This window comes from Equus asinus, chromosome 26 (genome assembly GCF_041296235.1).
Source record: "Equus asinus isolate D_3611 breed Donkey chromosome 26, EquAss-T2T_v2, whole genome shotgun sequence".
NCBI lineage: Eukaryota > Metazoa > Chordata > Mammalia > Perissodactyla > Equidae > Equus > Equus asinus.
Window position 1 is genome coordinate 36129856 of NC_091815.1, and position 25892 is coordinate 36155747.

General features: G+C 42.1%; 1 protein-coding gene and 1 pseudogene across 3 annotated transcripts; both read left to right on the forward strand.

Moving 5' to 3' along the window:
• The first annotated feature begins 2450 nt into the window (after positions 1-2450).
• Positions 2451-5955, forward strand: LOC106825267 (zinc finger protein 350-like; annotated as a pseudogene).
• Positions 5956-9232: 3277 nt separating this feature from the next.
• On the forward strand, positions 9233-24833 carry ZNF432 (zinc finger protein 432). 3 transcript variants are annotated; one of them, XM_070499475.1, is made up of 5 exons: positions 9233-9500; positions 10724-10917; positions 15129-15255; positions 16447-16542; positions 21067-24833. In XM_070499475.1, exons 2-5 carry the CDS (start codon positions 10903-10905, stop codon positions 22785-22787), a joined length of 1959 nt encoding a protein of 652 aa, XP_070355576.1. In that variant the 5' UTR covers positions 9233-9500; positions 10724-10902; the 3' UTR covers positions 22788-24833. The 3 variants fall into 3 exon arrangements, with proteins under 3 accessions (XP_070355576.1, XP_014687457.2, XP_070355578.1); XM_014831971.3 differs by having other exon boundaries at positions 9280-9500; positions 16444-16542; XM_070499477.1 differs by having other exon boundaries at positions 9371-9500; positions 10731-10917.
• Positions 24834-25892: the final 1059 nt, after the last annotated feature.

Sequence of the window (25892 nt, forward strand, 5' to 3'; positions counted from 1 at the left end):
TTAAGTGCACACGTTCTGCTTCGGCGGCCTGGGGTTCACCGGTTCGGATCCCAGGTGCGGACATGGCGCTGCTTGGCAAGCCATGCTGTGGTAGGCGTCCCACATATAAAGTAAAGGGAGATGGGCACAGATGTTAGCTCAGGGCCAGTCTTCCTCAGCCAAACGAGGAGGATTGGCAGCAGTTAGCTCCGGGCTAATCTTCCTCAAAAAAAAAAAAAAAAATCTGGAGATACAGGATGGGAGGTGAGGGGCCCTGTGAGTTTAGGGGGTGCAGGAAAGTCACAGAGAGCTCATCAGAGAATGATTTGTGGCCATGTATGGTGGAAGATGAGATCAAGATGATCCAAGAAGTGGGCGATTTATCCCGGGAGCCTTTCACCCAAGCTCGAGTCTGGACTGTAGAAAGCCATATGAGTGTTGACCTCGGATCTGCTGCTTTGGGGGCAGACATGGAGCCTGCAGTTTGTGTGTTTCTATGTTTATGGGAGAAAGTGGTTTCATGTGCCGCTGAATGTTGTAAGAGATGATTTCAGAGGCTCAGGTCTTGCGTCTCTGACTATATGGCCATCCTCCAAGGGGGCTCTGGGTAGTAAACTCCTTGAAGATAGCAACAGAGCTAAGTTTTATGATGAGGGGATGTGGTAAGGGAATACAGCTGTTGTTAAGGTCATGTGCTTGGAGACGGGCAGAGCTGGGTTCAAATTGTAGCTCTAACACACAGAGTGTTCTTGAGCAAGATATTTAATCCCAAAGCCTTATCATGACATAGTGAAAAATATATATTTGGTCTCTGCTCCTGGTTCCTGACACAGAGCTCCTAAAGCCTTTGTAATCTCCTGAGTGATAGGAGCTTCTTTTGTTCTAATAAGGTGACTCTGGGTGGGCTCCTGGATAGCAGCTGGTCACCAGAAAAACCAAGCCATGATTAGAAGCTTGGAACTTTCAACCCCATCCCCTATACTCTGGGGAAGGGAGAGGGTTTAGAGATTGAGTCAATAATTGATTATTTATTTAAATATATATATGTAATCATTTGAATCTTTTATCTTATATATAATATATATGAAATACATATAGTCATTTGACTCCTTTATCTTTAAAATGTATCCATGAATCCAGGAAAAGTAACATATATATACACCAAATGAGGACTTTCCCTTTTGTGTTGGGGGCCCCCAAGACCGTCCTCAGGTTTGATAATTTGCTGGGAGGACTCACAGCGCTCAGAAAGCTTGTTATACTCAGTGTTACATTTATTATAGAAAGGATAGTGATTAAAATCAGCAAAGGAAAAAGGAAAAGCCACACCCACAGTGTGGTTTACTCTGGGGGCCTTGGGCCGGGCTAGATATCAACAATGTGTTTAGAGTGGGGCCTTTAGACCATACCCACAGTATGATTTAGGGTGGGAGCTATGGATCACTTGGTGTCAGTGGACCTCTGGAGGGGCTGGAGACTGAAGTCAGATACCTGGGTGTCCTACCAGACTGACACGATTGAGCCCCAGGAAAGGCTCTGGACGTCAGTACTCAGGTGAGCTTCTCTGGTTGGCAGCACTCCCTACCTACTGTCACAGGTTTATGCCCAGAAAGTAACTGCACTGCAGGAGGACAACTGGAAGCTCCACCTTTGGAACTTTCCTGGACTCTGCCCTTTGCGCCTCTTCTCTTGGTTGATGTTAATCTTGATCCTTTAACTGTAATGAACTCTAACTGTGAGCTTTTGGTGGGTTGTGAGTCCCTCTAGCGAATTATCATGGCTTTATGGAACATTCTCCCTATCTGCAGTAGCTCTGTGCTGCATTTTGGGTAATTTCTAGTTCACTAATGATCCCTTCAAAGCCTCTAATATGCTTTTAACGTATGCACGCATCCGTGTGTGTGCTCGCACGCCACGTGTATCTCTTTTTTCAGAAATACTTTTTTTCTCAAATCTGCCTGTCTCTTTATCGTTTTCTGTTCTTTAGACATTTTAAAAGACTTTGTTCCTTACAACATTTTAAACACACTATTAAACATGTCGTATCTTATAATTTTGGCATCTGTTGTCTTTACATGGTTAATTCGGATCCACCAAATCTGGGAAGGCCCTTGATGAATGTAGTAGTATGTTTTATTAAGCTTGATATCACCCAAATGTGTATAATGTTTGGCAAATAAGTGCTCATATATATATATATGTGACTCTTGGTTAGCAAGAGGATTTAATGGCTACACATTATAGAAATGTCTACCTTGTTGAATAAATGGAATACTGAATATATAATTGCAGAATATTCCAATAGTATTTTCCTTCTACTACAAAGTTTAAAAAAAAAAAAAAACGCTTGTATTGATGTAGTCTATATGGTAAAAATAAGCAGTTCCTTCTTTATCCTTTACGTTCCATCTGTATCAATAAAAGGGAAATACTTCATGTTAAATAGGACCACATTATTAGAGGAATCGCTGATGTTGGAGGATGTGGCTGTGGAGTTCACCTGGGAGGAGTGGCAGCTCCTGGCCCCTGCTCAGAAGGACCTGTACCAGGATGTGATGTTGGAGTACTATAGCAACCTGGTGTCCGTGGGTGAGGACAGCTCTCCGCTGTCACTCAGAGGGTGCCCCATCAGTGGCCTTTCCTCTCAGCTGCTTAGTGCTTCAGAGTCTCTGCAGTGCTTTCAAGTGGTAGATTCCCAGACCCTTCTCTCGCTCCAGGCAACAGTGCATATATGTAGTTCCCTCTCCTGAGGGAAAAACCACCACTTTGCAGAGGTGAAACTGTATAGTCCCTAAAATGGAACAATCTCCCATCTTGACGTCCCAGCCCAATTCAGGGTCTGACTCTTCTGTCATTTCCCATGAACAGGGTATCAAGCCAGCAAACCAGATGCACTCTCCAAGTTGGAGCAGGGGGAAGAACCATGGACAATGGAAGACGAAATCCACAGTCAAACCTGTCCAGGTGAGTGGGTGAGAACCAGCAAGGGAGGAAGCCGAGAAAATCATGTTGTAATCAGTCAGAGAAGGTGCCATGGCTGTGAGAGAGTCTGAGGCTATCTGTACAGCTGCTCCCTGTAGCCTTCTTCCCATATGAGAGCTTTGTCTTTGTAGGAGTTTACGGGAAAATACACCCCTTTTTCTTTTTCTGAGATCTGATCCCTGTTTATGTACATTTTGATTTTTTTTTTCTTCTTTGCCTAGTTCTCTATTGTGAGATAATAGAAAATATATATCTTGGTCTCTGCCCCCAGTTCCTGGCACAGAGCTCCTGAAAACCTTGTAATTTCCTGGGTGATAGGACTGTCTTTTGTTCTAATGAGGCAACTCTGGGTGGGCTCCTGCCTGGCTCCTGGATAGGGACTGGTTCCTGGAAAGACCAAGCTGTGATTAGAAGCTTGGAATTTTCAGCCCCACCCCCCATTCGCTTGAGAAGGGCTGAAAATGGAGTTAATGATGGATCATGCCCACATGATGAAGCCTCCATAAAATCAAAAGCTTGGGGTTCGAGAAGCTCCCAGGTTGGTGAGCATATTCACACTGGGAGGGGGACACACCTTAACTTCCCTGGGACAGAACCTTCTGTGCTCAGGACCTCCCAGACCTCTCCCTATGTATCTCCTCATCTGGTTGTTCATCTGTATCCTTTATTACATAATAAACTGATGAACGTTAAGTGTTTCACTGAATTCTGTGAGCTGCTCTAGCAAATTAATAGAACCCAAGGTGGGGGTCTTTGGAACTTCTACTCTATAGTGGTTGGTCAGAAGCCCAGGTGATAACCTGGGCTTATGACTGGCATCTGAAATGTTTGTGTGTGTGTGTGTGGCTGTCTATGCAGGGGGGCAGTCTTGTAGGAATGAATCCTTAACCTGTGGGATCTGATGCTATCTCTAAGTAGATAGAATCAGAACTGAGTTGAATTGCAGGACACCCAGCTGGTGTGTGGAGAATTGCTTGTTGTGGGGAAAAACCTCCACACATTTGGTGACCAGAGGTGTCAGAAGTAAAATGTTCTGTGTGAATAGTAAAGGAGACTCACAGGAAAGAAACACATAGGAAGGAAAAAACTGTAGGTTTTTCCTTTAATCTTCTTCCTAGGTTTCTCAGATCTCCTCCTTTTTTGTCCGTTGCCACAGTGTCTCTGTCTATTTCTTCCACCTCCCTTGCTATGAAATTCCACCTTCCAGGCCTCACTCCAAACAGAGATCTTTGAATTCATAGTCCTCTATCTAGAGAGAGAGACTGCCAAAAGATTGGCCTGAAGACAGCCATGTGAAGGCTAATACTAGATAGTATTTGTGGGGGAAGTAGTGGAATGGAAATGTGGGTAAATGGAGTAATTAAGGCAGTATTAACTTCATTGTCGGGCTGACTGCTTGGAATTTACATATTAGTAACTGACAGGGCATGGTGGATGGGTGGGAAGAGTGTTGGATTTTTCTAGCTCTATGTAGATCAGGTTTCCCTTCCACCTCTCTCTCTCTTCTAACAGTGACTATCTTGTTTTTTCCTATCTCTGCGTGTTTTGCAAGGTGCAATTTAGAAAGCAGCCAAATCTATATGTATTCATTGTGAATTATCTAAGCTTGTTTGTGTACTTACTGCTTTTGTCACTTGATATTTGTATATTGTGTTTTTACCAATGTCCAAGAAATAAGGAACATTATTAAAGTCTTTTATACTGAGATCATGCAGTCAACACGAAAGAGCCAATGCACACCTAGGCATTCATTGTTCTCTTCTTTCCTAGAAGTTGAAAATGTTGATGATCACTTGTGGGGACACTTGCATAACCAAAGATGTCTAAAGAGAATGGAACAATGCTATGAGCATAAGGCCTGTGAAAACATTGTTCATCCAGACCAACATCATTTTCCTTTAAGGCCAAATCATGGAAAAACTCTGAAATCAAATTTAAGTTTAGTCAATGAGAACACAAGCTGTGAAATAAAGAAGCGTGTTGAGTGTAATGGAGATAGGAAATCCTTTCTCCTTACAAAGCATGAGCAAATTCATACTAAAATTGCCTGAAATTGCAAAACCCATCAGCACTAAGGCTCAGTTTATTAAGCCTCAGAGAGCTCACAAAATTGAGAAACCCCACATAGTCACTGAATGTGGGGAATTCTTCATCAGGAAGTCTCAGTTCACTAAACATCAGAGAATTCACCTGGGAGAGAAACCCCATGGATGCAATAGATGTGAGAAATCATATACCGCAAAGTTCAGGCTCACTGAACACCAGAAAACTCATACAGGAGAGAAACCTTATGTATGTGCTGAATGTGGCAAGACCTTTCTCATTGACTCATGTCCCATTTTACATCAGAAAATTCATACTGGAGAGGAACCCTATATATGGAATAATTGTGGATAGGGCTTCACCCAGAAGGTCAGTTTCATTGTACATCAGTGAACTCCGACTGGAGAGAAACATTATATATGCAGTGAATGCGGACAAGGCTTCATCCAGAAGACAGGTTTCATATCACAACAGGGAGTTCATACAGGCAAGACTCCCTTTGTATGTAGTGACTGGAAAATCCTATTCTCAGAAGTCAGGATCTCATCAAACATCAGAAAATTCACACAAGAGGGAAAGCCTCATAAAGGTAGGAATGTGGGACGCCTTCATCACAAAGCAACAGCTCATTGTCCATCAAAGACCTCGTACAGGAGAGAGATCCTTTGAATGCACTGAGTGTGGGAAAGCTTTTGCCTGTAGTCTTGCCTTATTAAACATAAGAAGATACACACATGGGAGAAACCTGTAGATACAGTGAAGGTGGAAAATCCTTCTGCAGAGTCGCAGCTCCTTACATGCAAGTGAAACCCTGTTAACTCGGTGATTATGCAAATGCCTTCTGTAACCCCTCAGACATCATTAAATATCTGTGAGTTCCTAACAAATAGAAACATATACCTTTCAGAACAGCCTCTTGCTGGATGTGCACCCTTAGGAGATAGCAGGGAATCTGCATGGAGGAAAAAATGCCCTTATAAATGTAGCAAATGTGGTTGTCTTCAGTGATCAATTCCAACACATTTTATGTCTTAACTCATAGGAAAGAAAGTCAGTTACAATTAACGTAGAATCAGATTGAGCAAAAACATTCTAGCTCATTACACAGCTGATAAGTATGTACTGAGAGAAATCATATGAATGCAGACACAGGAAAAGCCTGATAAACTCATCCTATGTTAAATATGTGTTGATATAGAGACATAATCTGTTAACCCCAGGACCAATACATACCGATCGCTCAATTTTGTCAGCTAATCTCTGGAATGCCTGAGATAATTTAAGTGAAGAAAAACATTACTGAGATTATTGAAAGAGGTAAGTCATTTGGATCTGGATGTTGCTAGAAATGGAAAACTTTAGGAGAAGACGTTGGTCCAAAAAAGCAGTATCTGATTAACGGAACGTGGGGCACATAAATAATACCAGTTCAGTTTTCCAAGGACAGTGTGAAGTATTAATTGAAAACCAGTACCTCTATCATTAATTGTCAGGACTTGATACTATTCAGAGGAACCTAAGAAACAATAGCCTTACACTGAATCTATTTGTTCATTCAACGAATTTTTATCAAGTATGTACTTCCTTTGTACCTGTTACTAATCTACCAGCTGAGCACACAGTGGTGAAAGAAAGAGAAATGTCACTGCCCTTGTGGAATGAGCACTGAGTTAGGTGAATTACATGTCAGTGGTACCTTCATACTCTATCTAACGTACTCAGAGTATGTAAACTCTGCATGAGGTGAAATGGACATGGAGTAATTGGATCAAGGAATTTGTATTTAGAATCAGGTAAAGTTAAAAAAATCCTAAAATAAAGTTTTCCCTAAAGAGACTATTATTTATTTGAAAGGGAGAGGTGGGGAGGACTCCTATTAACAATGTGTAAGTTATCCAGGATACAAATGCTTTAAAAAAAAGTCCATGTCTTATCTTCCCACATTGATTACACGTTCCCCGATAGTTTTGCACTAATTCTGTAGCCACTAGCCACATGTGGCTAGGCTAGTCAAATGTAAATTAATTAAAATTAAATTAAAAATTTAGTTCCTCAGTATCAATGGCCACATTTCAAGAGCTCAGTAGTTGTTTGTGGCTAGTGACTATGTTATTGGACAGTACCGATGTAGAACATTTCTGTCATCACAGAACAGACTGTTGAACGGTGCTGGTTTATAGAAGCATATATTCCTCATGACATAAAAAAATTAAAACAACTATATATTGATATGGAAGATGAATGTGAATGGACTAAAAGAAAAAGTCTTTTGTCATTGTAGAGAATGAGCAATCGGAAGGCAGTTTCTAAAGAATGGAATTGGTCAAAAAGTTTTGTATGTCTGTGTTATTAGACTCAATGTCTGTCTGAATATAAATGGAGGCGAGCAGAAAAGGAATAGGATTGTCAGGATAAGTAAAATAAAAATCTTGAAACCCTTGGATAAGATGGTGGAAAGTATAGAGAGAGGAGGTAAGGTCCCCTGGGGATGTCTTAGAGAAGAAACCTATTTATTTGTTCACAGATGTGTCATCTTCGACAGCCGCTATCATTTCAGAGATGCCATCTCCTCTGTGACCTGCTTAATCGGACATGTGATTTTCCTTCTTTTTCATTCCTTCTTACTCTTATGAGTGGGGCTCTTGTCCTCTCTCCAGAGTCGTTCCCTTGGTCCAATCAAGATATCCTGCCAAAATTTGAGTCCTGCGTAGAGAACAAGAAATGGAAATTTGCTGTGCAGTAGCTGTCTTACATTTCCCTCACAAATCCTGCATTATCAGGTAAATTCACTCCAACATATATTTTTAAGCAGCTAAGCTTGGCCATCTCAGTACTCAAGATTTTATTCCGTAATGCAATCATTAGATAATTGAGAATGGGAAAATTTCATGATTGATTTGTTTTACCAGGATCGCCTTGCCTGCTCTATGAAGACGAGATAGTACAGGCCGAGGGTGCAAACAGGGACAATTCTAGTTTCTCAGGTGAGAGACTGGGCTAGCACCGTAATGATGGAGAAGCGAGGAAGGATGGAACTGACTTCCTGCTTTGACCTGCGGTCACATGACTGTATCAGGTGTGTTCTGAGAATTATAATGGCCTGTGGGGTTGAACATAATGCAGGCAAGTAGGTGAACCTGGCATCTGTGTCACAGCCTGTGTTCTCAAGATCTCTGGTTCCTCAGGGGGAGTGAGCCTTCTAGCTCAGGGGTGGGTGGAGGAGGAAAACATGAGCGGGAGCAGGGCTGGAAGTGGGTAGTAGGCCTGCAGATGGCTGGCAAAGACCTCTTGGTGAGGTGTGCAGAACTGCAGGAAGTACAGTTCTTTGAGGTGATTTTATTTTTTGCACATGAACGATCATAGCAGTTCAATATCCCAAACACTGGAAATAACCCGAAGGTCCACCAACTGGTAAATGATTCAACACGTTTTCTAACACCCATACAATGGAATACTAAGCAACAAAAGGGAGCGAACTACTGATATTAAAAACAGTAATGAATTTCAAAACAATTATGCTGTGTGGAAGAAGCCAGATAAAAAGAGTACGTACACTAAGGTTCTATTCGTAAAATGCAGACTATAGTGACAGAAGGCAGTTCTAATCCTGTCTAGGATGTAGCATGTTCTGTACTTGGGCCAGGCAAGTGGCGTGGTTGGGCTGAGGCTGGGAAGAGGCTCACAACGACCATTGTTCCCACTTTGGGATCGCTGCATGCCCCATATCATCTCGCTTTTCCAAACCTTGTTAGTCTTCGAAAGGCACTGCCACCTGCCAGTCCCACGCTGAGCTCCCCGGAACGCGCTTGTTCCGTACGGACGCCGAACCTCCTCAAAGATGGCCGCGCCCATGGGGCCCTCGCCTAACGGCGCAAGCGCCACAGGGCTAAAGCGTGCTGAAGTTTTTATTCGACTTCTAAATCTTTTCGCAATTAGACTAGTGATCGACGTGTTCAGAAGTTAATTTCCCACCGAGCTGAGACATCACAGCTTTAAAAGCCGCTGGGAATGTACGCTGCGCCCTTCGGGTCCTAATGGGCTCTGGCCTTCGAAAACTTTGAGCCGTTCACGGTCCCCTACAACGAGGCCCTGACCGTTCGCAGGTTACCTCCACGTCATGTCTGCCTTGCGTGAGCTCGAGCCTCTAAAACCTCTTCATTTCCCTTTAAAGGCTGAGGTGCGGGAAAATGGGACAGTTTCAGTAGCGGTCTCTCACCGTCACGTCACTGACGCAAAAGCGGCCGCCAAGCTGTACGTTAGGGTCCCAAAGATGGCGGCCTCCAGAGCGCCGAGGCCATGGCGGCGCGAGTATATTACCTCATAAGGAAAAGCTGGAAGCCCGTATTCCGTTGTCCATAGAAACGCGGCAGAAACGTAGCAGCCCCTCGTCGGACGCTTTCCGGAGAGAGGGCTGAGCGAGAAGAGCAGAATTGAAAGAAGTTTAGGGAAGTAAGTTAGGGTGAGAAGAGGCCGCTGCAGGTCCAGGAGGGAATCAGGTCAGTGTGTGCCTCTCTCTGTAGGAAAGGCGGGGAGAGGAGGCGATCTGTCGGCACCTGCGTAGCTTATGGCTCCTGTGAGTCGATGAAGGTAGCGCAGGGCAGGTTTTGTATTTGGAGGAGAGCAGAGAGGAGTCTGTACTGGGTGTTTGTGATCGGGGTGTCTTTGGGGTCAACCATGGGGGGCTCTGGTGGTCAGTAATTAAAGGTCTGAATAGATCGACCACCTGGAGTCCCGAGGTCAGGGTTTAGGGTCTTCGCGGGTCACTCCTCTTGTAGGTGATTGACAACTGGTGGGGTGGTGTTTGTCATTGCATATGGCATCTGGTTCGGGCTCTGGAATAATTTGGAGCTCAGTATTCGAGGAACCGTTAACGGAGGGCAGTGTCCGTGTGTTTCTGGTCTGGTTTCGGTGTTAATCAGGCAGGGTGGTGGCCTTTGTCTTTTGTTCGGAGATGTGTGGCCGCAGAAGGCTCGGAGGCTCAGGAGTCCTGGCTGGGACGTGTGTTGAGCTCAGACTTCGGCTACTGGAACAGACTTGCTGAACGTTAACATTCCCCGAAAGTTTCAGGTGCAAATCCCTCCTTCACGACTAATTTTCTGATTCCTTTTGGCTCCCCACATCATCTCATCCTTTTGAACCCGCAGGAAGGAAAGTTTTGGGGAAGATGAACGATTCAGCATGTTTACAATTCATAAGCTTTTAATTTAAGATTCTGTTTTTATCTTTCCTCCTGCAAGTTTACTGCGTATTTTCTTTCAGGTTCTATATGTGAGTATAAAAGGCTGCTGTTTTCCCAGCATTTATATTTTTGAAATTTATATTTATAGCTTATATTCCTTCTGTCTCTCTTCTTTTTTCGGTGTGCTCATTGTTTCTCATATTGAAGTGTGTGTATAAACAGGGTATATAAAGACTTTTAATAAGGTATGAGGGTAACAGAGTTTAAAGAAAAAATCTGTTCCTCACCATCCATATGGCCTCATTTCTATAATTGTTCTAAAAATTACCTGCCCCTGAGGCACAGTGCGCTGCTATTCTCCTTTCCCACTTTCCCTTTCACATTCAGGCTACTTTCACTCGTTTGGGGTCTGATGTTTCATTAGCCTGATGTATGACCCTCTGGGGAACCAAATAAAGAGACAGAAATACTGCAGACCACGTGTTCAAGTGAGTGCACAGCGAGAGAGAATGTAACCCTGCAAGTAATTTTGCTCTTCAGCCCACAGGTCCTGGCAGGAGACAAGAAATGAATGAAGAAAGAGGAGGATCCAGGACCTTGATATTGTCATTTCTGGGCACACTTTTCACTGGTGACTGAAATTTCTAACTAGAAATTTACAGTGTGTGCCGAAGAGACAGAGCATCTCAGTTGCTGGCCATTCCCCAAAACAGAAGACAATGATCAGTGCCCAGGTGACTTTTGTCTTGTTTTATTCATTTCTTTATTCCCTAATGGATTTGTAGAGGCTTGTGAAAAATCGGTTCATATCCAGAGAGAAATAAGCTTTGATTCTAACTTCCGCATCATGCCAAAGAAGGGTCAAGAATATAGAGCTTATATGCTTTCTAGCAAATGACTAATGTTGGAACACAATGTGTGACTGAAGGATCCTCTGGGTTATGTTAGCTGTCAGCTTGTGTCTAATATCTTTGACAGCTAACACAACAAGAGAATCATGCAAAGTTATATGATATGCAATGACTGTGAGGGGGAAGCAGACAGGTTCATTGGACAATGTCAGGATTTCATGGCACTTGGGTCTTGTCAGTAATTTTATTTTCTTCCTAGAGGTGATGGGGTAGACAGTGTTTTGAACAGCAGGCTAATGAAGGCAGAAGCTGATTTCCTAGTGCTACTTTTTATAGGGTTTCTCAGAGACCCGTCTCGGGATGGACCAACAAACTCAGTGGACACGGTTTTTCAGGGGACCGATGCAAGGTCACTCAAAGGACTCAGCTTTGTGTCTGTCTGAGTTTAGCCAGGAATAAAACCTAAATGGTCTAGGTAAATGGAAGGTTGCATGGCTTTCAAATGGTCCTTCATGAACAGATGGCTGAACTGGCATTAATGTATAGATTGGCATTAGACAGTTGCAAGAGATTTTGTCTGGTAAGGGCTTGAGTTATTGGGTTCTGGGGTGTTTGCTTTATAACTTCACACCATCTCAGAAAATGCGGAATCCTTTCCCATTTTCAAAGCCAGTTCTTACCTGCTCTTTTATTGCTTTTATTTTCTGTAATTACACAAATTACTCCTGGATACATTTTAAAGAAAAAATTTCCGATGATAGAGTGCACATGGGCAAAAAGTAAATTCCTTCTTCATGACGTTCTTCCTCATCCGCTCATACTGCTTTAACAAATGTTTGGTAGTGTGTCCTTGCTGTCACTGAACCTGTGTGTGCATGTGTATATGAGTTTACAATGTCTTTGGATTTATGTACACATCTGTGTACGTAAACACATCTATTAGGACATCTTCTGTATCAATGGAATCGTATTCCAAAGAGCATAACCTGTTGGCCTAAAATGGTATAATTTAAGCATCTAAAGGAATAATGACTGTAATTGATTGATGAATGGTAACTAAATAGAATTCCATTTATCTATAGGCGTAGTCAAAAAAATGCGTTAAACTATATAAAGCATTTAGGTGAGTGCCTGCTACATAGTAAGTGATGTGTGGGATCATCCATGCCTTAAATCTTTGCCAATACTTAATAACAGGATATTATCAAACTGCATAATTTTAAACAATCTGAATGGTCCAATATTCTTTTGCCTTATTTTCCATTTTCCTCATCGTGGGTGAGGTTGAAATCCTTATAGATTTGTTGGCCAGCTAGATTTTTTTCTCATGCAAAATGCCTGTTCTTATCATTTTTACATTAAAAAAACTAATTTTTTAATGATTAATAGGAGTTGTTTATATCTACTATATTTGATCCTTTCTTTTATTTATAAAAAATATTTTCCCCTCTTGTTACTTTTCTCTTAGGTTGTCCATATCTTTTTCAATGCAGATGCTTTAATTTTTCCTCTCATAAAATCTATTTTTTTTTTATGGTTTTTGTCTTGTGACATGAATATACTTCACATTTGCCTGTATTGCTCTTATAGATCCTTTGTTTTATGGTTAGGACTTGAAACAGGAAAAGATATTTTTGAGCGTGAAATTAGATAGGAACCTACGTTTTTGTTTTTCCAAAGGATCTACATCTCACATGAAATAATTCAGAATGTGATAAAATCACTGGTGTTAAGAATTTGCAGCCTCTGCCACGTCTGCTCTCTTCTTTATGTAGTAATCTGTACAGGAACATGGGGAGAGGTGGTCTCATAACTTTTTCCCTGATCTGGTGGTTCAGTTACAAGCAGGTCTCAATTCATTCCATGGTGTCATTCGGGCCACAAGATCAGGACATTGAAGATACTCCATACTTCTGACCTGTTTTTATTCATAGCATCTCTGACACTAGATGTGTGGGTATTTTCCTCACACCTACCAATCCTCAGCTCTCCGGACACCAACTGGGTGTCCTACAACTCAACTCAATTCTGTCCTGCTGTTCAACTCAATAACTACCAGGAGGCAGCAGAGACTCCACAGGTTAAGGACTTGGTCCACAAGATGGCCCCCACTCTTGGTGCCACTCGAAAGTCCCAAGTTGTCACCTGTACTTCTTATGACCAGCTCTAAATTTGGAGCTTCCTGCAACCCACTTCTCTGGTTTGGTAATTTGCCAGATGACTCATATTCTCACAGCACTCAGGAAAGCGATTTATTTCCATTTACTGGTTTATTATGAAGGCTACAACTCAGCAATAGCCAAATGGGAGAGATGAATAGGGCACGGTATGGGGGAGGGGGTGTGGAAGTTCTCTCAAGGAACACCACCCTGCCAGCACCTCAGTGTGTTCACCAAACTGGAAGTTTCCCAGACCTGTTGTTTAAGAGTTTTTATGGTGATTTTACTATGTAGATTGAGTAAATCACTGGCCCTTGGGGATTGAACTCAACCTCCAGTCCCTCTTCCCTCCCTGGAGGTTGGGGTCTTTCTGGCCACCAGCCCCCATCCTGAAGCTCCCTAGGGACCCCCAGCCACCAGTCCTCTCATTAGCTCACAGAAGACTCTTATCACTGTGGAGATTCCAGGGGTTTTAGGAACCGTGTGCCAGGAACCAGGGACGAAGACTAAATATATATTTATCATAATATTTGGGGGCTTCTGTTTATTTCAGTAAATTTGGTCTTTCTGTTGATGGGAATGTGTCTTTTCTTTCTGGTTGTTTTTATCATCCGACTTTTGCAATTGCTGTTCCACAGTTGCAGTCTGACGTGTCCAGATGCAGAGTTCCTGCCTGGCTTTGCTGACTTTCTCAATCTGAGTTATAGGAGGTTGATTCAGTTCTGATATTTTCTCCTCCTGAGATTTTCGTTTTGCTTCTCTGCTTTTCTATAATCTCTTTCAAAAACTATGTACAGGCATATGTTAGACCTCACTCTATCCTCCATATTTATTGAACTCTCCTTTAGATTTTCGATCTCTTTGTGTATTTGCTTCATTTTTTGGTTATTTTTTAAAATGCATATTCCAGTTCACTAATTTTCTCTTCAGTGTATCTAAGATACACTTTCACTTTTTGTGAAATAATAAGAAATATATACATCGGTTTCTGCCTGAAGTTCCTGTCATAGGGCTCCTAAAACCCTTGTAAATAGGGGTCTTTGACCCCAGTTCCTGGCAGAGAGCCCCTAAAACTCTCATAATTTCCTACGTGAAAGCACTAGGAGCATCTTTTATTCTAGTATTTGGTCTTTGACCCTGGTTCCTGACAGTGAGCCCCTAAATCCCTTGGGATTTCCTGGGTGACAGGACAGTCTTCTGTTCTGTTGAGGTGACTCTTCGTGGGCTCCTGGTTGGGGGCTGGTCACCAGAAAGACCAAGCCATGAACAGAAGCTTGGAATTTTCAGCCCTATCCCCCATTATCCAAAGAGAGGAGAGGAGCTAGAAAGAGAGATAATGGTCAATCATGCCTGTGTGATGAAGCCTCCATAAAAATCCCAACGATCTGGAGTTTAGAGAGCTTTCTGGGTTGGTGAACATGTGCAGGTGCTGGGAGAGTGGCACACCCCTTCCCACATACCTTACCCTATGCATGTCCTCTCTGGATGAAATCTGTATCCTTTATCATATCCTTTTGTAATAAACTGGTTAACAATAAGTAAACTGTTTTCCTGAGTTCTCTGAGCTGTTTTGGCAAATTAATTAAACCCAAGGAGCGGGTTGTTGGAACTCCAATCTGTAGCTGGTTAGAAGCACAGGTGACAACCTGGACTTGCATTTGGAGTCTGAAGTAGGGGTAGGGGACAGTCTTGTGGGACTGAGCCCTTAACTTGTGGGATCTCATGCTATCTCCAAGTAGATAGTGTTAGAATTGAGTTGAATTGTAGGACACCCACCTGATTTCAGAGAATTGCTTGGTGGTTTGTTGAAAACACACGCACACGTTGGAATTGGTGTCAGAGTTGTGGTTAATATGAGCAGGACAACTTCCTTTATGTTCCTTATGAATCAACAAAAGAGAAACACTCATATTAAACAGGACTCTGTTATTACAGGAAACCCTGACATTTGACGATGTGGCTGTGGACTTCACCTGGGAGGAGTGGCAGCTCCTGGCCCCTGCTCAGAAGAACCTGTACCGGGACGTGATGTTGGAGAACTATAGCAACCTGGTGTCAGTGGGTAAGGACAGCTCCCCTGTGTCACCCAGAGGGTCCCCAGTCAGTGGCCTTTCCTTTCTCAGCTGCTTACACTTCAAAGTCACTACAGTGCTCTGAATGGCAGAGTCTCTTCCTCTGGCTCCTGATAAAAGAGTATAATGTGCTATGAACTGTTTTTACTACCAACACAACTGGCACCAAACGTGTGGGTTTTTTCTACACCAACACCCAGTTCTCCAGTTCTCCAGGTTCCAACTGGGTGGCCTCCAATTAAATTCAATTCTGACACTAGCTACCCAGAATTAGCATCAGATTCCACAGGTTTAAGGGCTCAGTGCCACAGGACGGCCCTCACTTCAGAGGCCAGTCGCAAGTCTTGGGTGCCCACGGTACCCACACTTCTATCTGACATGGCTATAAATCAGGTGTTCCCACTACTTCCCCTCAGGTTTGAGAATTTGCTAGAATGGCTCACAGAACTCAGAAAGCCCTTTACGTACCGTTACCAGTTTATTATAAAGGATAAAACTCAGGAAGAGCCACAGGGGAAAGATGCACAGGGCAAGGTATGGAGGAAGGAACATGGAGCTTCCATGCCCTCTTCAGGCGTGTCACCCTCCCAGCCTCTTGACTTGTTCACCAACCTGGGAGCTCTCTCAACCGGGTTGTTGGAGGGGTTTTGATGGAGATTTCCTTAGGTAGGCATGATTGCTTAAATCAGTGGCCATTGGTGATTAACTCAATCTCCAGTCCCCTCCCTCCCTGCGGGGGACGGGGAGTTAGAGCTAAAGGTTCCAACCTTCTGATCACGCCCTGGTTTTTCTGTTGAATGACCCCCATCCTCAAGTTACCTAGGAGCGCCCAGCCACCAGTCATCTCATTAGCACGCAGAAGACACTCAGCACTCTGAGAGTCCAAGGGTGTTAGAAGTTCTTGTGTGAGGAATTGGGACTTAGACAAAATACTTTAACAAAAGATACTCCTATCCTGCCTTTGATTTAGGAAATTACAAGGGCTGTAGGAGCTCTGTGCCAGGAACTGGGGGCAAAAAGTGAATATATATCACCCTGTCACATGTGTCCTCCCCTGAGAGAGAAGCCTCCTCTTTGCCGATGTGAAAACTGTCTGGTCCTTTAAACATAACATTCTCCCATCCTGACATGTCCCAGCCCAAACTGTTGTGTCTAAATGTTCCGTCATTTCCCACAAGCAGGGTATCAAGCCAGCAAACCAGAGGCACTCTCCAGGTTGGAACGAGGGGAAGAACCGTGGACAACAGAAGATGAAATCCACAGTCGAACCTGTCCAGGTGAGTAAGAGAACCAGCAAGGTGGGCGCCCAGGAAGTGGTATTCTAGTCAGAGAAGGCTGGGAGGGGGTTTGAAGATACAGAGACAGAACTTTTCCTGTAGGTCTTTGGAGGGAAATAGACCCCTTTTTTCTCTCCTGAGATCTGATCTTTGCTTATTTTATTTTACATCTTGATTTTTGTTTATGTGCCTAGTTTTCTCCTTCCTGGGGTTCTATCACCTTCCCCTTCTTTGTACCCTGTCATAATGTCTGTCCCTCTTCCTTCCACCTCCCTGGCTATGAAATTCCACTTCCCAGGCTTCGCTCCAAAGAGACATCTCTGAATTCATCACTGTTTTCTGACTGTTGCACTTTCCTGCTCCATTGAGAAATACTGATTTCCCTTCCTAACATCCGTGTCATCCTTGAATATTGTAACCTAGTCTTGTACTGTGCATCAATCCGGTTCCTTAGTGTCTCTTTCTCCCTGACTCTGAGGTTCTTCAGTGATTTTGTTTTCCATTTTCTCTCCTGTATTCCTAATCCTTAAAATTTTCCTTCAGTCTAATGAATTAAGCTCTTTCTGTTCTCTGGCTGGGACTCCCAATCGATATCTTCCTTCATATTGTCTAGCATACACTTTTCGTTGTAGATATTTTACTGGCCTGGATTTCCAAGTTCCTGCGTAATGAATAGGAATCATCGTCCCTCCACAAAAAACCTTTCCCACCATCCATTTTAATGTTAGATTCTCCTTTGGTACTGTGTATCTTATCCTGTCCACGCGGGTGTTATCTTGAATGTTCTCTCCCTATGGAGTGCTCCTCTTGAAGTCTCTCCTGTCTCTGTTGACTGTTGAACTAGAAAAGACTGTTGTGCGTCCTTCATCATTTCCAGCCTAAATCACAGCTATGTCTGCTTCAGTTTACTGCCTTCATACATTTGATATTTCTCATTTTCCTTTGGTTCATCTTAGGTGTTAGCATTGTATTCATTCCCCTAAATCATTTGTTTTTCCCATTCTTGTTTTTTTAACAGCTTTATTGAGATAATTCACATACCTTACAATTTGCCAACTTAAAGCGTACAATTCAGTGCTCTGTAGTATATTAACAGAGTTAGGTAACCATCACCGCAAGCAATTTTGAAAGATTTTCATCACTTAAAAAAGATGTTTCTTCCCAAGCCCTCAGCCATAGACAGCCACTCATGTACTTCCTACCTCTGTAGATTTGCCTGTTCTGGACATTTCATATAAACAGAATCATAAAATACGTCATCTTTTGTGTCTGGCTTCTTTCGTTTAGCATAATGTTTTTGAAGTTTTTCCATGTTGTAGCATGTATCAGTATTTCATTCCTTTTTATTGCCAAATGATAGTCCATTGTATGAAGAGAGCACATTTTATTTACCCATTCATCTAATGATGGACATTTGGATTGTTTCCACTTTTTGGCTTTTATGAACTATGCTACTATAAACATTCATGTATAACTTTTTTTGTGAACATATGTTTTCATTTTTCTTGGGTATATACCTAGGAGTGGAATTCATGGGTCATATAGAGTCCATGAAGGGTCCCAACATGGTGCTTCTAGACTCAGTGTCAGCATTACCTCCTCCCAGCCATGATGTGTGACAACACACAGACAGTATGGCCAACCAGGGAAGCTCACTTGAGTCTTTGGTGTCCAGAGTTTTTATTGGGGCTCAATCACATATTGCCCATATGGCTGAGCTTTAGTTTCTAGCCCCTCCTGAAGTCGGGCTAATACCTGTAGTCTCCAGTCCTCTGAAGGTCCAGAGGTTGGAAGTGATATGGCAGCACCCAGAGCCTCCATCATAAATCACATTGTTAGACTGTCTGGTGGCCAAAGATCTCAGGCAAACAAAGACACTCCCACCAGGCAAGACATTCCAGGGGCCTAGAGAACACCTCCCAGTGGCTGAGGGCAAGAGCCAGACCTCTGCTTGGGTGAGATTAAATCCTCACTGAAGGTGATTGTACAAATGAACAATAAAGGGATTAACTTAGAAATATGGAGGAAATAGAGTACATGGTTGTACAGTCAGAATGGGAATGACAGCATGATATGTAAGAGGTATATCTACATTTGAGTTAGGAAGGTGACACCATGAATTAGAAACGAAGGCGTGAAACAGGAAATGTGCCAGGCCATGGGGCTGACTATCAAGAGTGGCCTGAAGTCTGCCAAATAAAAGCCAGTGTGAGACGGTACCTACAGGAGAGCAGTGGAGTGGAAACACAGATCAGTGGAATAGTCACAGTGAGGTCCACTTGTGTTGCTAGGCCGACTGTTTGGATTTGACATGTGAGTAATTGAGGTAGCATGGGGGAGGGCTGGTTGGTTGTGTATTTTTGTAGCTCTAGGTTGCCCTACGTTTCACCTGGGTGGCAGTAGTATAGTAATAATAAGGAACGGCCAGATGTTCCAAGAAAAACTGAAGGTAAAGCTGACACTACCTTGGTCTTAAAGGAGGAAGTCTGTCCTTTTGTACAACCTAACTGTTGCCAGCCGAGACATAAATGTAGAATTCCCAAGGTAGATGCTGCTGGTGGCAGGTGAGGGAACAGTATATCAGGGACTTTGAAATGGGAAAAATTTGGATATGACTTCTCTACTGAATGCAGAATGTGATTGAAATGGGTGACAGTTTCATATCCCATCGAGCAGCACATTAGCACTAGCTTGTGAAGATGACTGCAGGGTACACTGGCCAGCTGCAAGATTTGCTAACAATCATTGTTGCCCTATTTCATTATGAATGGAACATATGATACCATGACACAGCTAGAGTAAAGGTTGGAGTGTTGATTATACGAGTTGTCCACTAAATATGACTGATGTTTTGGGGAAGTTGGTGTGATGTTGGTCTACAGAGGGCAAAGTTAGGAACAGTGTTATGATGCAAGAGTCTGTCTCAGCTCACTTTAATCCAAGTTCTGAAGACCTTACATTCTTGCTTGCTAGGTAGCAGATGTATTTATTCTCTACACCTCAGTATGCGTATTACCCTGATCTCTATAGTCAGAATTTGGTTCTTCTAAATGGACTCAGAGAATCCCAAAACTCTAAATGTTGGACGGTCTAAAACCTTGGTTCTGTACCGTCATCATCTTTCACTCTACATGTTCTCCCGACAACATATCGCCCCATCCTCTTCTTGAATATTAGGTATATATTGATTATTTCCACATTTTATCTCCATTTATACCTCCAAGCAGATCTTGATGTCTGTACTCTATATGTAATAATCATCTCCAAGTTTATGTTTCACAATACGTACTTGTTTCTGCACATTCTGCTTTCAGTAATATTCTTCATCTCAATTGGAGATACTTCTGCCCAGTGGCTCAAGAAATAGTTAGCAGAGCAACCCTTGATTTTCCTCACTTTCATTAACCACTCCTCCCGTTGAACCCATTATCCAACCTTGTCTTTTTTTTATGGAAATAGATCCTGATTCCCTCCACTTTCCACCATCTCCATTGCTCCTTCAAACCACATTGAACAATCTCCAACTCCCTTCTTTTTTTCTTTCTTCTTTCTTCTGTTTTCCCTAAGTAGATTTAAGAGCAGCGAAAGTAAGGCATATTTTATATATTCCAGACACTAGCATAGTGTCCGATACAAGGGAGCCATTCAGTAAATAGTTTTGGAGTGAACAAACGCAACCCTCATCATCTTGGATCAGCTGTCTCTTCCACCTCTGTGATCTGCTCTTTTTCTAAATGCTGTGGAATGGTTTCCTCCAAACCCTGTCATTTGCTGCTAACAATGACTTGTTTATATTTTACTGTCCCTGAGTTTTTGCAAGTTCCTACTTAGAAAGCAGCCAAATCTACATAGATTGTCACCTGTATAACCTTATTGGTACTGTCTTTTCCTTTTGGTTTGTTTATGTTACTGTGTTTTTACCAATGTGTAAGAAATAAGGAGCATTTATACATGGCGTTTCTGTTATACTGTTAATAAAGTTGTCACTAAAGTACCATTTTGTTTAAAACAGCAAGGAATTTTTTGTGTGTGTGTGAGGAAGATTGTTGCTGAGCTAACATCTGGGTGAATCTTCCTCTATTTTATGTGGGATGCCGCCACAGCGTGGCTTGATGAGTGGCACTACATCTGTGCCTGGGATCCAAACCTGTGAACCCCAGGCTGCTGAAGTGGAGCACACAAACTTAACCACTATGTCACCAGGCCAACCCCCCAAGGAACTTTTTTTTTTTTTGAGATTTTTTTTTTTTTCCTTTTTTTCCCCAAATCCCCACCGGTACATAGTTGTATATTCTTCGCTGTGGGTCCTTCTAGTTGTGGCATGTGGGACGCCGCCCCAGCGTGGTTTGATGAGCAGTGCCATGTCCGTGCCCAGGACTCGAACCAACGAAACACCGGGCCGCCTGCAGCGGAGCACATGAACTTAACCACTTGGCCACGGGGCCAGCCCCCCCCAAGGAACTTTTTAAATGGTTTTATTCTAAACAAGATAATGAAAGGATTCTTTGTTCTTTTCTTTCCTAGAAACTGGCAAAGTTGCTAATCATCTGCAGGGTCACTGGGAAAGTCAAAGAATGCTGAAAGGTGGGGAACAACGCCACGAAGACAATGCATTTGGAAGTATTGTTCCTCAAAGCAAAAGTCATTTTTCTTTCAGGCAAAATCATGACATGTTCGAGTTCTATATAAAAACTTTGAAATCAAATTTAAGTTTAGTCAACCAGAGCAAAAGCTATGAAATTAAGAACTCAACTAAATTTAATGGAGATGGGGAATCATTTCTGCATGGTAAGCATGAAGATTTTCATTCTGCAGTTAGATTCCCTGTAAGTACAAAACCCATTAGCAGTAAGTCCCAAGTTATTAAGCATCAGAGAACTCATGAAACAGAGAAAGCTAATGTATGCAGTGAATGCGGGAAAGCCTTCTTTAAGAAGTCTCAGCTCACTGATCACGAGAGAGTTCACACAGGAGAGAAACCTTACGGATGCAGTATATGTGCAAAAGTATTTTCCAGAAAATCCAGGCTCAACGAACATCAGAGAATTCATAAAGGAGAGAAATCCCTTGTATGCAGTTTTTGTGGAAAAGTCTTCACCATGAAGAGCCGCCTGATTGAACACCAGCGAACTCACACTGGAGAGAAACCTTATGTGTGCAGTGAATGTGGAAAAGGCTTCCCAGGGAAGCGTAATCTCATTGTACACCAGCGAAATCATACGGGAGAGAAATGCTATGTATGCAGTGAATGTGGAAAAGGCTTCACTGGGAAGAGCATGCTGATCATACATCAGCGAACTCACACAGGAGAGAAACCCTACCTCTGCAGTGAATGTGGGAAAGGCTTCACCACAAAGCACTACGTAATCATACATCAACGCAATCATACAGGAGAGAAACCGTATATATGCAATGAATGTGGGAAAGGTTTCACCATGAAGAGTCGTCTGACTGAACATCAGCGAACTCATACAGGAGAGAAACCCTATGTATGCAATGAGTGTGGAAAAGGCTTCCCCAGGAAGAGCAATCTCATTGTACATCAGAGAAATCATACAGTAGAGAAATCCTACGTATGTAGCGAATGTGGAAAAGGCTTCACTGTGAAAAGCATGCTCATCATACATCAGCGAACTCATACTGGAGAGAAACCCTACATTTGCAGTGAATGTGGAAAAGGCTTCCCCTTGAAGAGTCGGCTGGTTGTACATCAGCGAACGCATACTGGAGAGAAACCTTACAGATGCAGTGAATGTGGGAAAGGTTTCATTGTGAATAGTGGACTGATGTTACATCAGCGAACTCATACTGGAGAGAAACCCTATATATGCAATAAATGTGGAAAAGGTTTTGCCTTTAAGAGCAATCTTGTGGTACATCAGCGAACTCATACTGGAGAAAAGCCCTTTATGTGCGGTGAATGTGGAAAAGGCTTCACCATGAAACGCTATCTCATTGTACATCAGCAAATTCATACAGAAGAGAAATCCTATATATGCAGCGAATGTGGAAAAGGCTTTGCCACAGAAACTGAGCTCATTTTACATCAGCAGATTCATACTGGAGAGAAACCTTATGCATGCAACGAATGTGGTAAGGGCTTCACTGTGAAAAGCCGTCTAATCGTTCATCAGCGAACTCATACAGGAGAGAAACCTTTTATATGCAGCGAATGTGGAAAAGGTTTCTCCTCAAAGAGAAATCTCCTTGTACATCAGAAAACTCATAATGGAAACAAACCCTAACAATGTAATGAATGTGGCCACACCTTCAGGAAGAAAACATGCCTTGTACAACATCAGAGATTTCACACAGGATAGACTTCCTTTATATGTACTGACTGTGGAAAGTCCTACTCATACAGTATCAGTCTCCTTACCCAGCAGGGAATTTACACAGGACACAAACTGTATGTATGCAATTGTTGTGAGAAAGCCTTCAACACGAATTCAGTACCCATTCTACATCAAAGAACTTAGCAAAGAGACCCTATGGATTCAGCGATTGGAGGTAACCTTTCATTTGTCAAGCCTTGTTACAAATACAACAATACATATGAGAAATGTATAAGTCAAGGTACTTAATCCTTTGCAGAGAATCTGAACTCATTCCATGCAAGTGAACTTGTGCAGGGGACAAACCATGATAGTTTGGTGAGCTCATTAAACATCACTGTGCTCCTAGCCTACTCGAATATAGTCAGTGTAGATTAGCCTGTTGCTAGATTTTCACCCTTGGGAAATTGTGGAATTTGCATCAGAGTGAAGTTTAATTAATGCAGACAATGTGCTAGTGCCTTCATGATCAATTACCTCACTTTGTATGTCAAAATTAACATGTGGGAAAAAAATTCTGATACATTCAATGCAGAAAAGGCTTGAAGAAACATTTCTAGGTAATTCTATGTCTGAAAAGTATATACTAAGATAAATCTTATGAAGGGAGTGACTAGGAAAGCCGTCTGCGGGAATAAAGAGCCTGTTTCATCATTGTTCCTGAGACATCATCAGGGAGCTCATACATATTAGGAGCAGTATGATGATCATGGAAAACCCTTTGCCTAGAAATAAAATCTCAATAGTTGTCTGATACTCATGCTGGAGAAATATTTTCAGATGGCAGTGAATATGGCAGGGTTTCAGCAATACATTCTGCCTCATCATTTCTCATGAATTCATACAGAAATAAAACTGTTATGAACACACTCAGTGTGGCATAGCATTAGCAAAACATCGGAGAATTCTGAAGCAAAGAAGCCTCATGAAAATGATGTATTCTTGAGTTTTCCATCATGAGTCTAAACTTATTATACACCTGATGTCCATTTTCGGACAGGCTACCTTGAGCCATCTTCTCAATGATTCCATAGTTTTAAAGTAGGCTCTTCTCAAGATCGATTAAATTTTAATGTTATATATGACACAGGGATTTTCTGTGCCCACCTCATATCTGTGATTAGCTCTTGCATTTCTTAGGCTCTAAATTCATCTCTTTCAGTCCACTATGCACTTCAAAAGAAAAAGGAATATATTCATAAATGTAATTCAGCATATTTGGGTGTATTTATCCAAGTTTATAAGTAGCATTACATGGTTTATAAAAACACCTTAAATAGGATTTTCCTAAAATTTGTTTTGAAATAATTTTAGACTCACATATAAAATATACCAAGATCGTGAGTACTTTTGCTCAGCTTCTTCAATGATATTATCTTACATAACCATACTACATAATTAAAACGAATAAAATGACATGGGTACAATGCTGTTAAGTAAACTGTAGACCTTATTTGGATCTCACTAGTTTCTGCATGCACTAATTTGTGTGAGGTTTTGTTTTGTTTTGTTTTTTGTTGTAGAGTTCTAAAAAATTTTTTATCACATATATAGGTTTCTGTAAATCCCCCCACAATCAGTATGCAGAATTGTTGTGCCAACACAAAGAAACATCCTTGTGCCACCCCTTTATGGTCACATTCTCCTCCCAACCCTGATTCATGGTGACCACTGATAGTACTCTACCGCTCTAATTTTGTCATTTCAAGAACGCTATTAAAATGGAATCATACAGTATGTCACCTTTGAGGTAGACTTTTTTTCACTCAGCAAATTCAGCAAATGCCCTTAAGATTCATCCAATTTAGGGGGTGTATAAATAGCTTTACTTTTTGTTACTGAGTGGTGTTCTTTGGTATGGAAGTCCCATGGTTGGTTTGTCTGTTCACTGTTGACGGACATCTGGGTCGTTTCCAGTGTTTCACGAAATGAATAAAGATGCTATGAACATTTGTGTACCCAATTTTATGTGAACATAAGTTTTTGTTCCTGTAGGATAGATACCCAGGAATCATGTTGAGTTTGTGTTTAACTTCATAAGAAACTGCCAGACTTTTCCAGAAAGTCTGTACTAATTTACATTCCCACCAGCAGTCTCTGAACGCTCCAGCATTCCATGTCGTTTCTAGCACTTGGCACTGTCATATTTGAATCTGGCCATCCTGTCAGGTGTGTGGGGGTATATAATGATGGCCTTAGCTTACATTTCCCTAACAGCGAATGACAGTCAACACCTATACAGACATTGAGAACCCCATCAGGTAAACCTGTCATTTTTGCTCTCAACCATTAAACATAATTTTTTTTAAGATTTTATTTTTCCTTTTTCTCCCCAAAGCCCCCCTGTACATAGTTGTGTATTTTTAGTTGTGGGTCCCTCTAGTTGTGGCATATGGGACGCTGCCTCAGCACGGCTTGATGAATGGTGCCATGTCCGTGCCCAGGATTTGAACCATCAAAACCCTGGTCCGCTGAAGCAGAACTCGGGAACTTAACCACTCGGCCATGGGGCCGGTCCCTAAACATAATTTTTAAAATTCAAATGGAGAATAGCCTATTATATTTGGTGATATATTTGTTTATTTATTTTAAAACTTTTTTTTTTCCCTGAGGAAGATTTGCCCTGAGCTAACATCTGTTGCCAATCTTCCTCTTTTTTTGCTTGATGAAGATTAACCCTGAGCTAATATCTGTGCCATTCTTCCTCTATTTTATATGTGGGAGACTGCCACAGCATGGCTGGTGAGCGGAGTAGGTTCACACCTGGGATCTGAACCTGAACCTGGGCCACCAAAGAAGAGCCAGTGGAACATTAACCACTCAGCCACGGGGCCAGGCCCTTGGTGATATATTTACCCTTTCTATTCCTTTTTTAAAATTCCTGATGTTACATGTTTCCTTCTGTTATTTCCTTTTTGTCAAAACTTTTATCAATTCTCTTTGAGTAGGTTTGCTGGCAACAAATTCTTAGTTTCCTAGCAACAGAGCCCTTGTTTTCTCTTTTCTGTTGAATTA

Excerpts from the sequence above, each read along its gene's own strand:
- ZNF432 (XM_014831971.3), top strand. Across the intron at positions 15,256-16,443 it reads TAGCAACCTGGTGTCAGTGG|CAGGGTATCAAGCCAGCAAA; the intron begins GTAAGGACAGCT and ends ATTTCCCACAAG. Across the intron at positions 16,543-21,066 it reads CCACAGTCGAACCTGTCCAG|AAACTGGCAAAGTTGCTAAT; the intron begins GTGAGTAAGAGA and ends TTTCTTTCCTAG.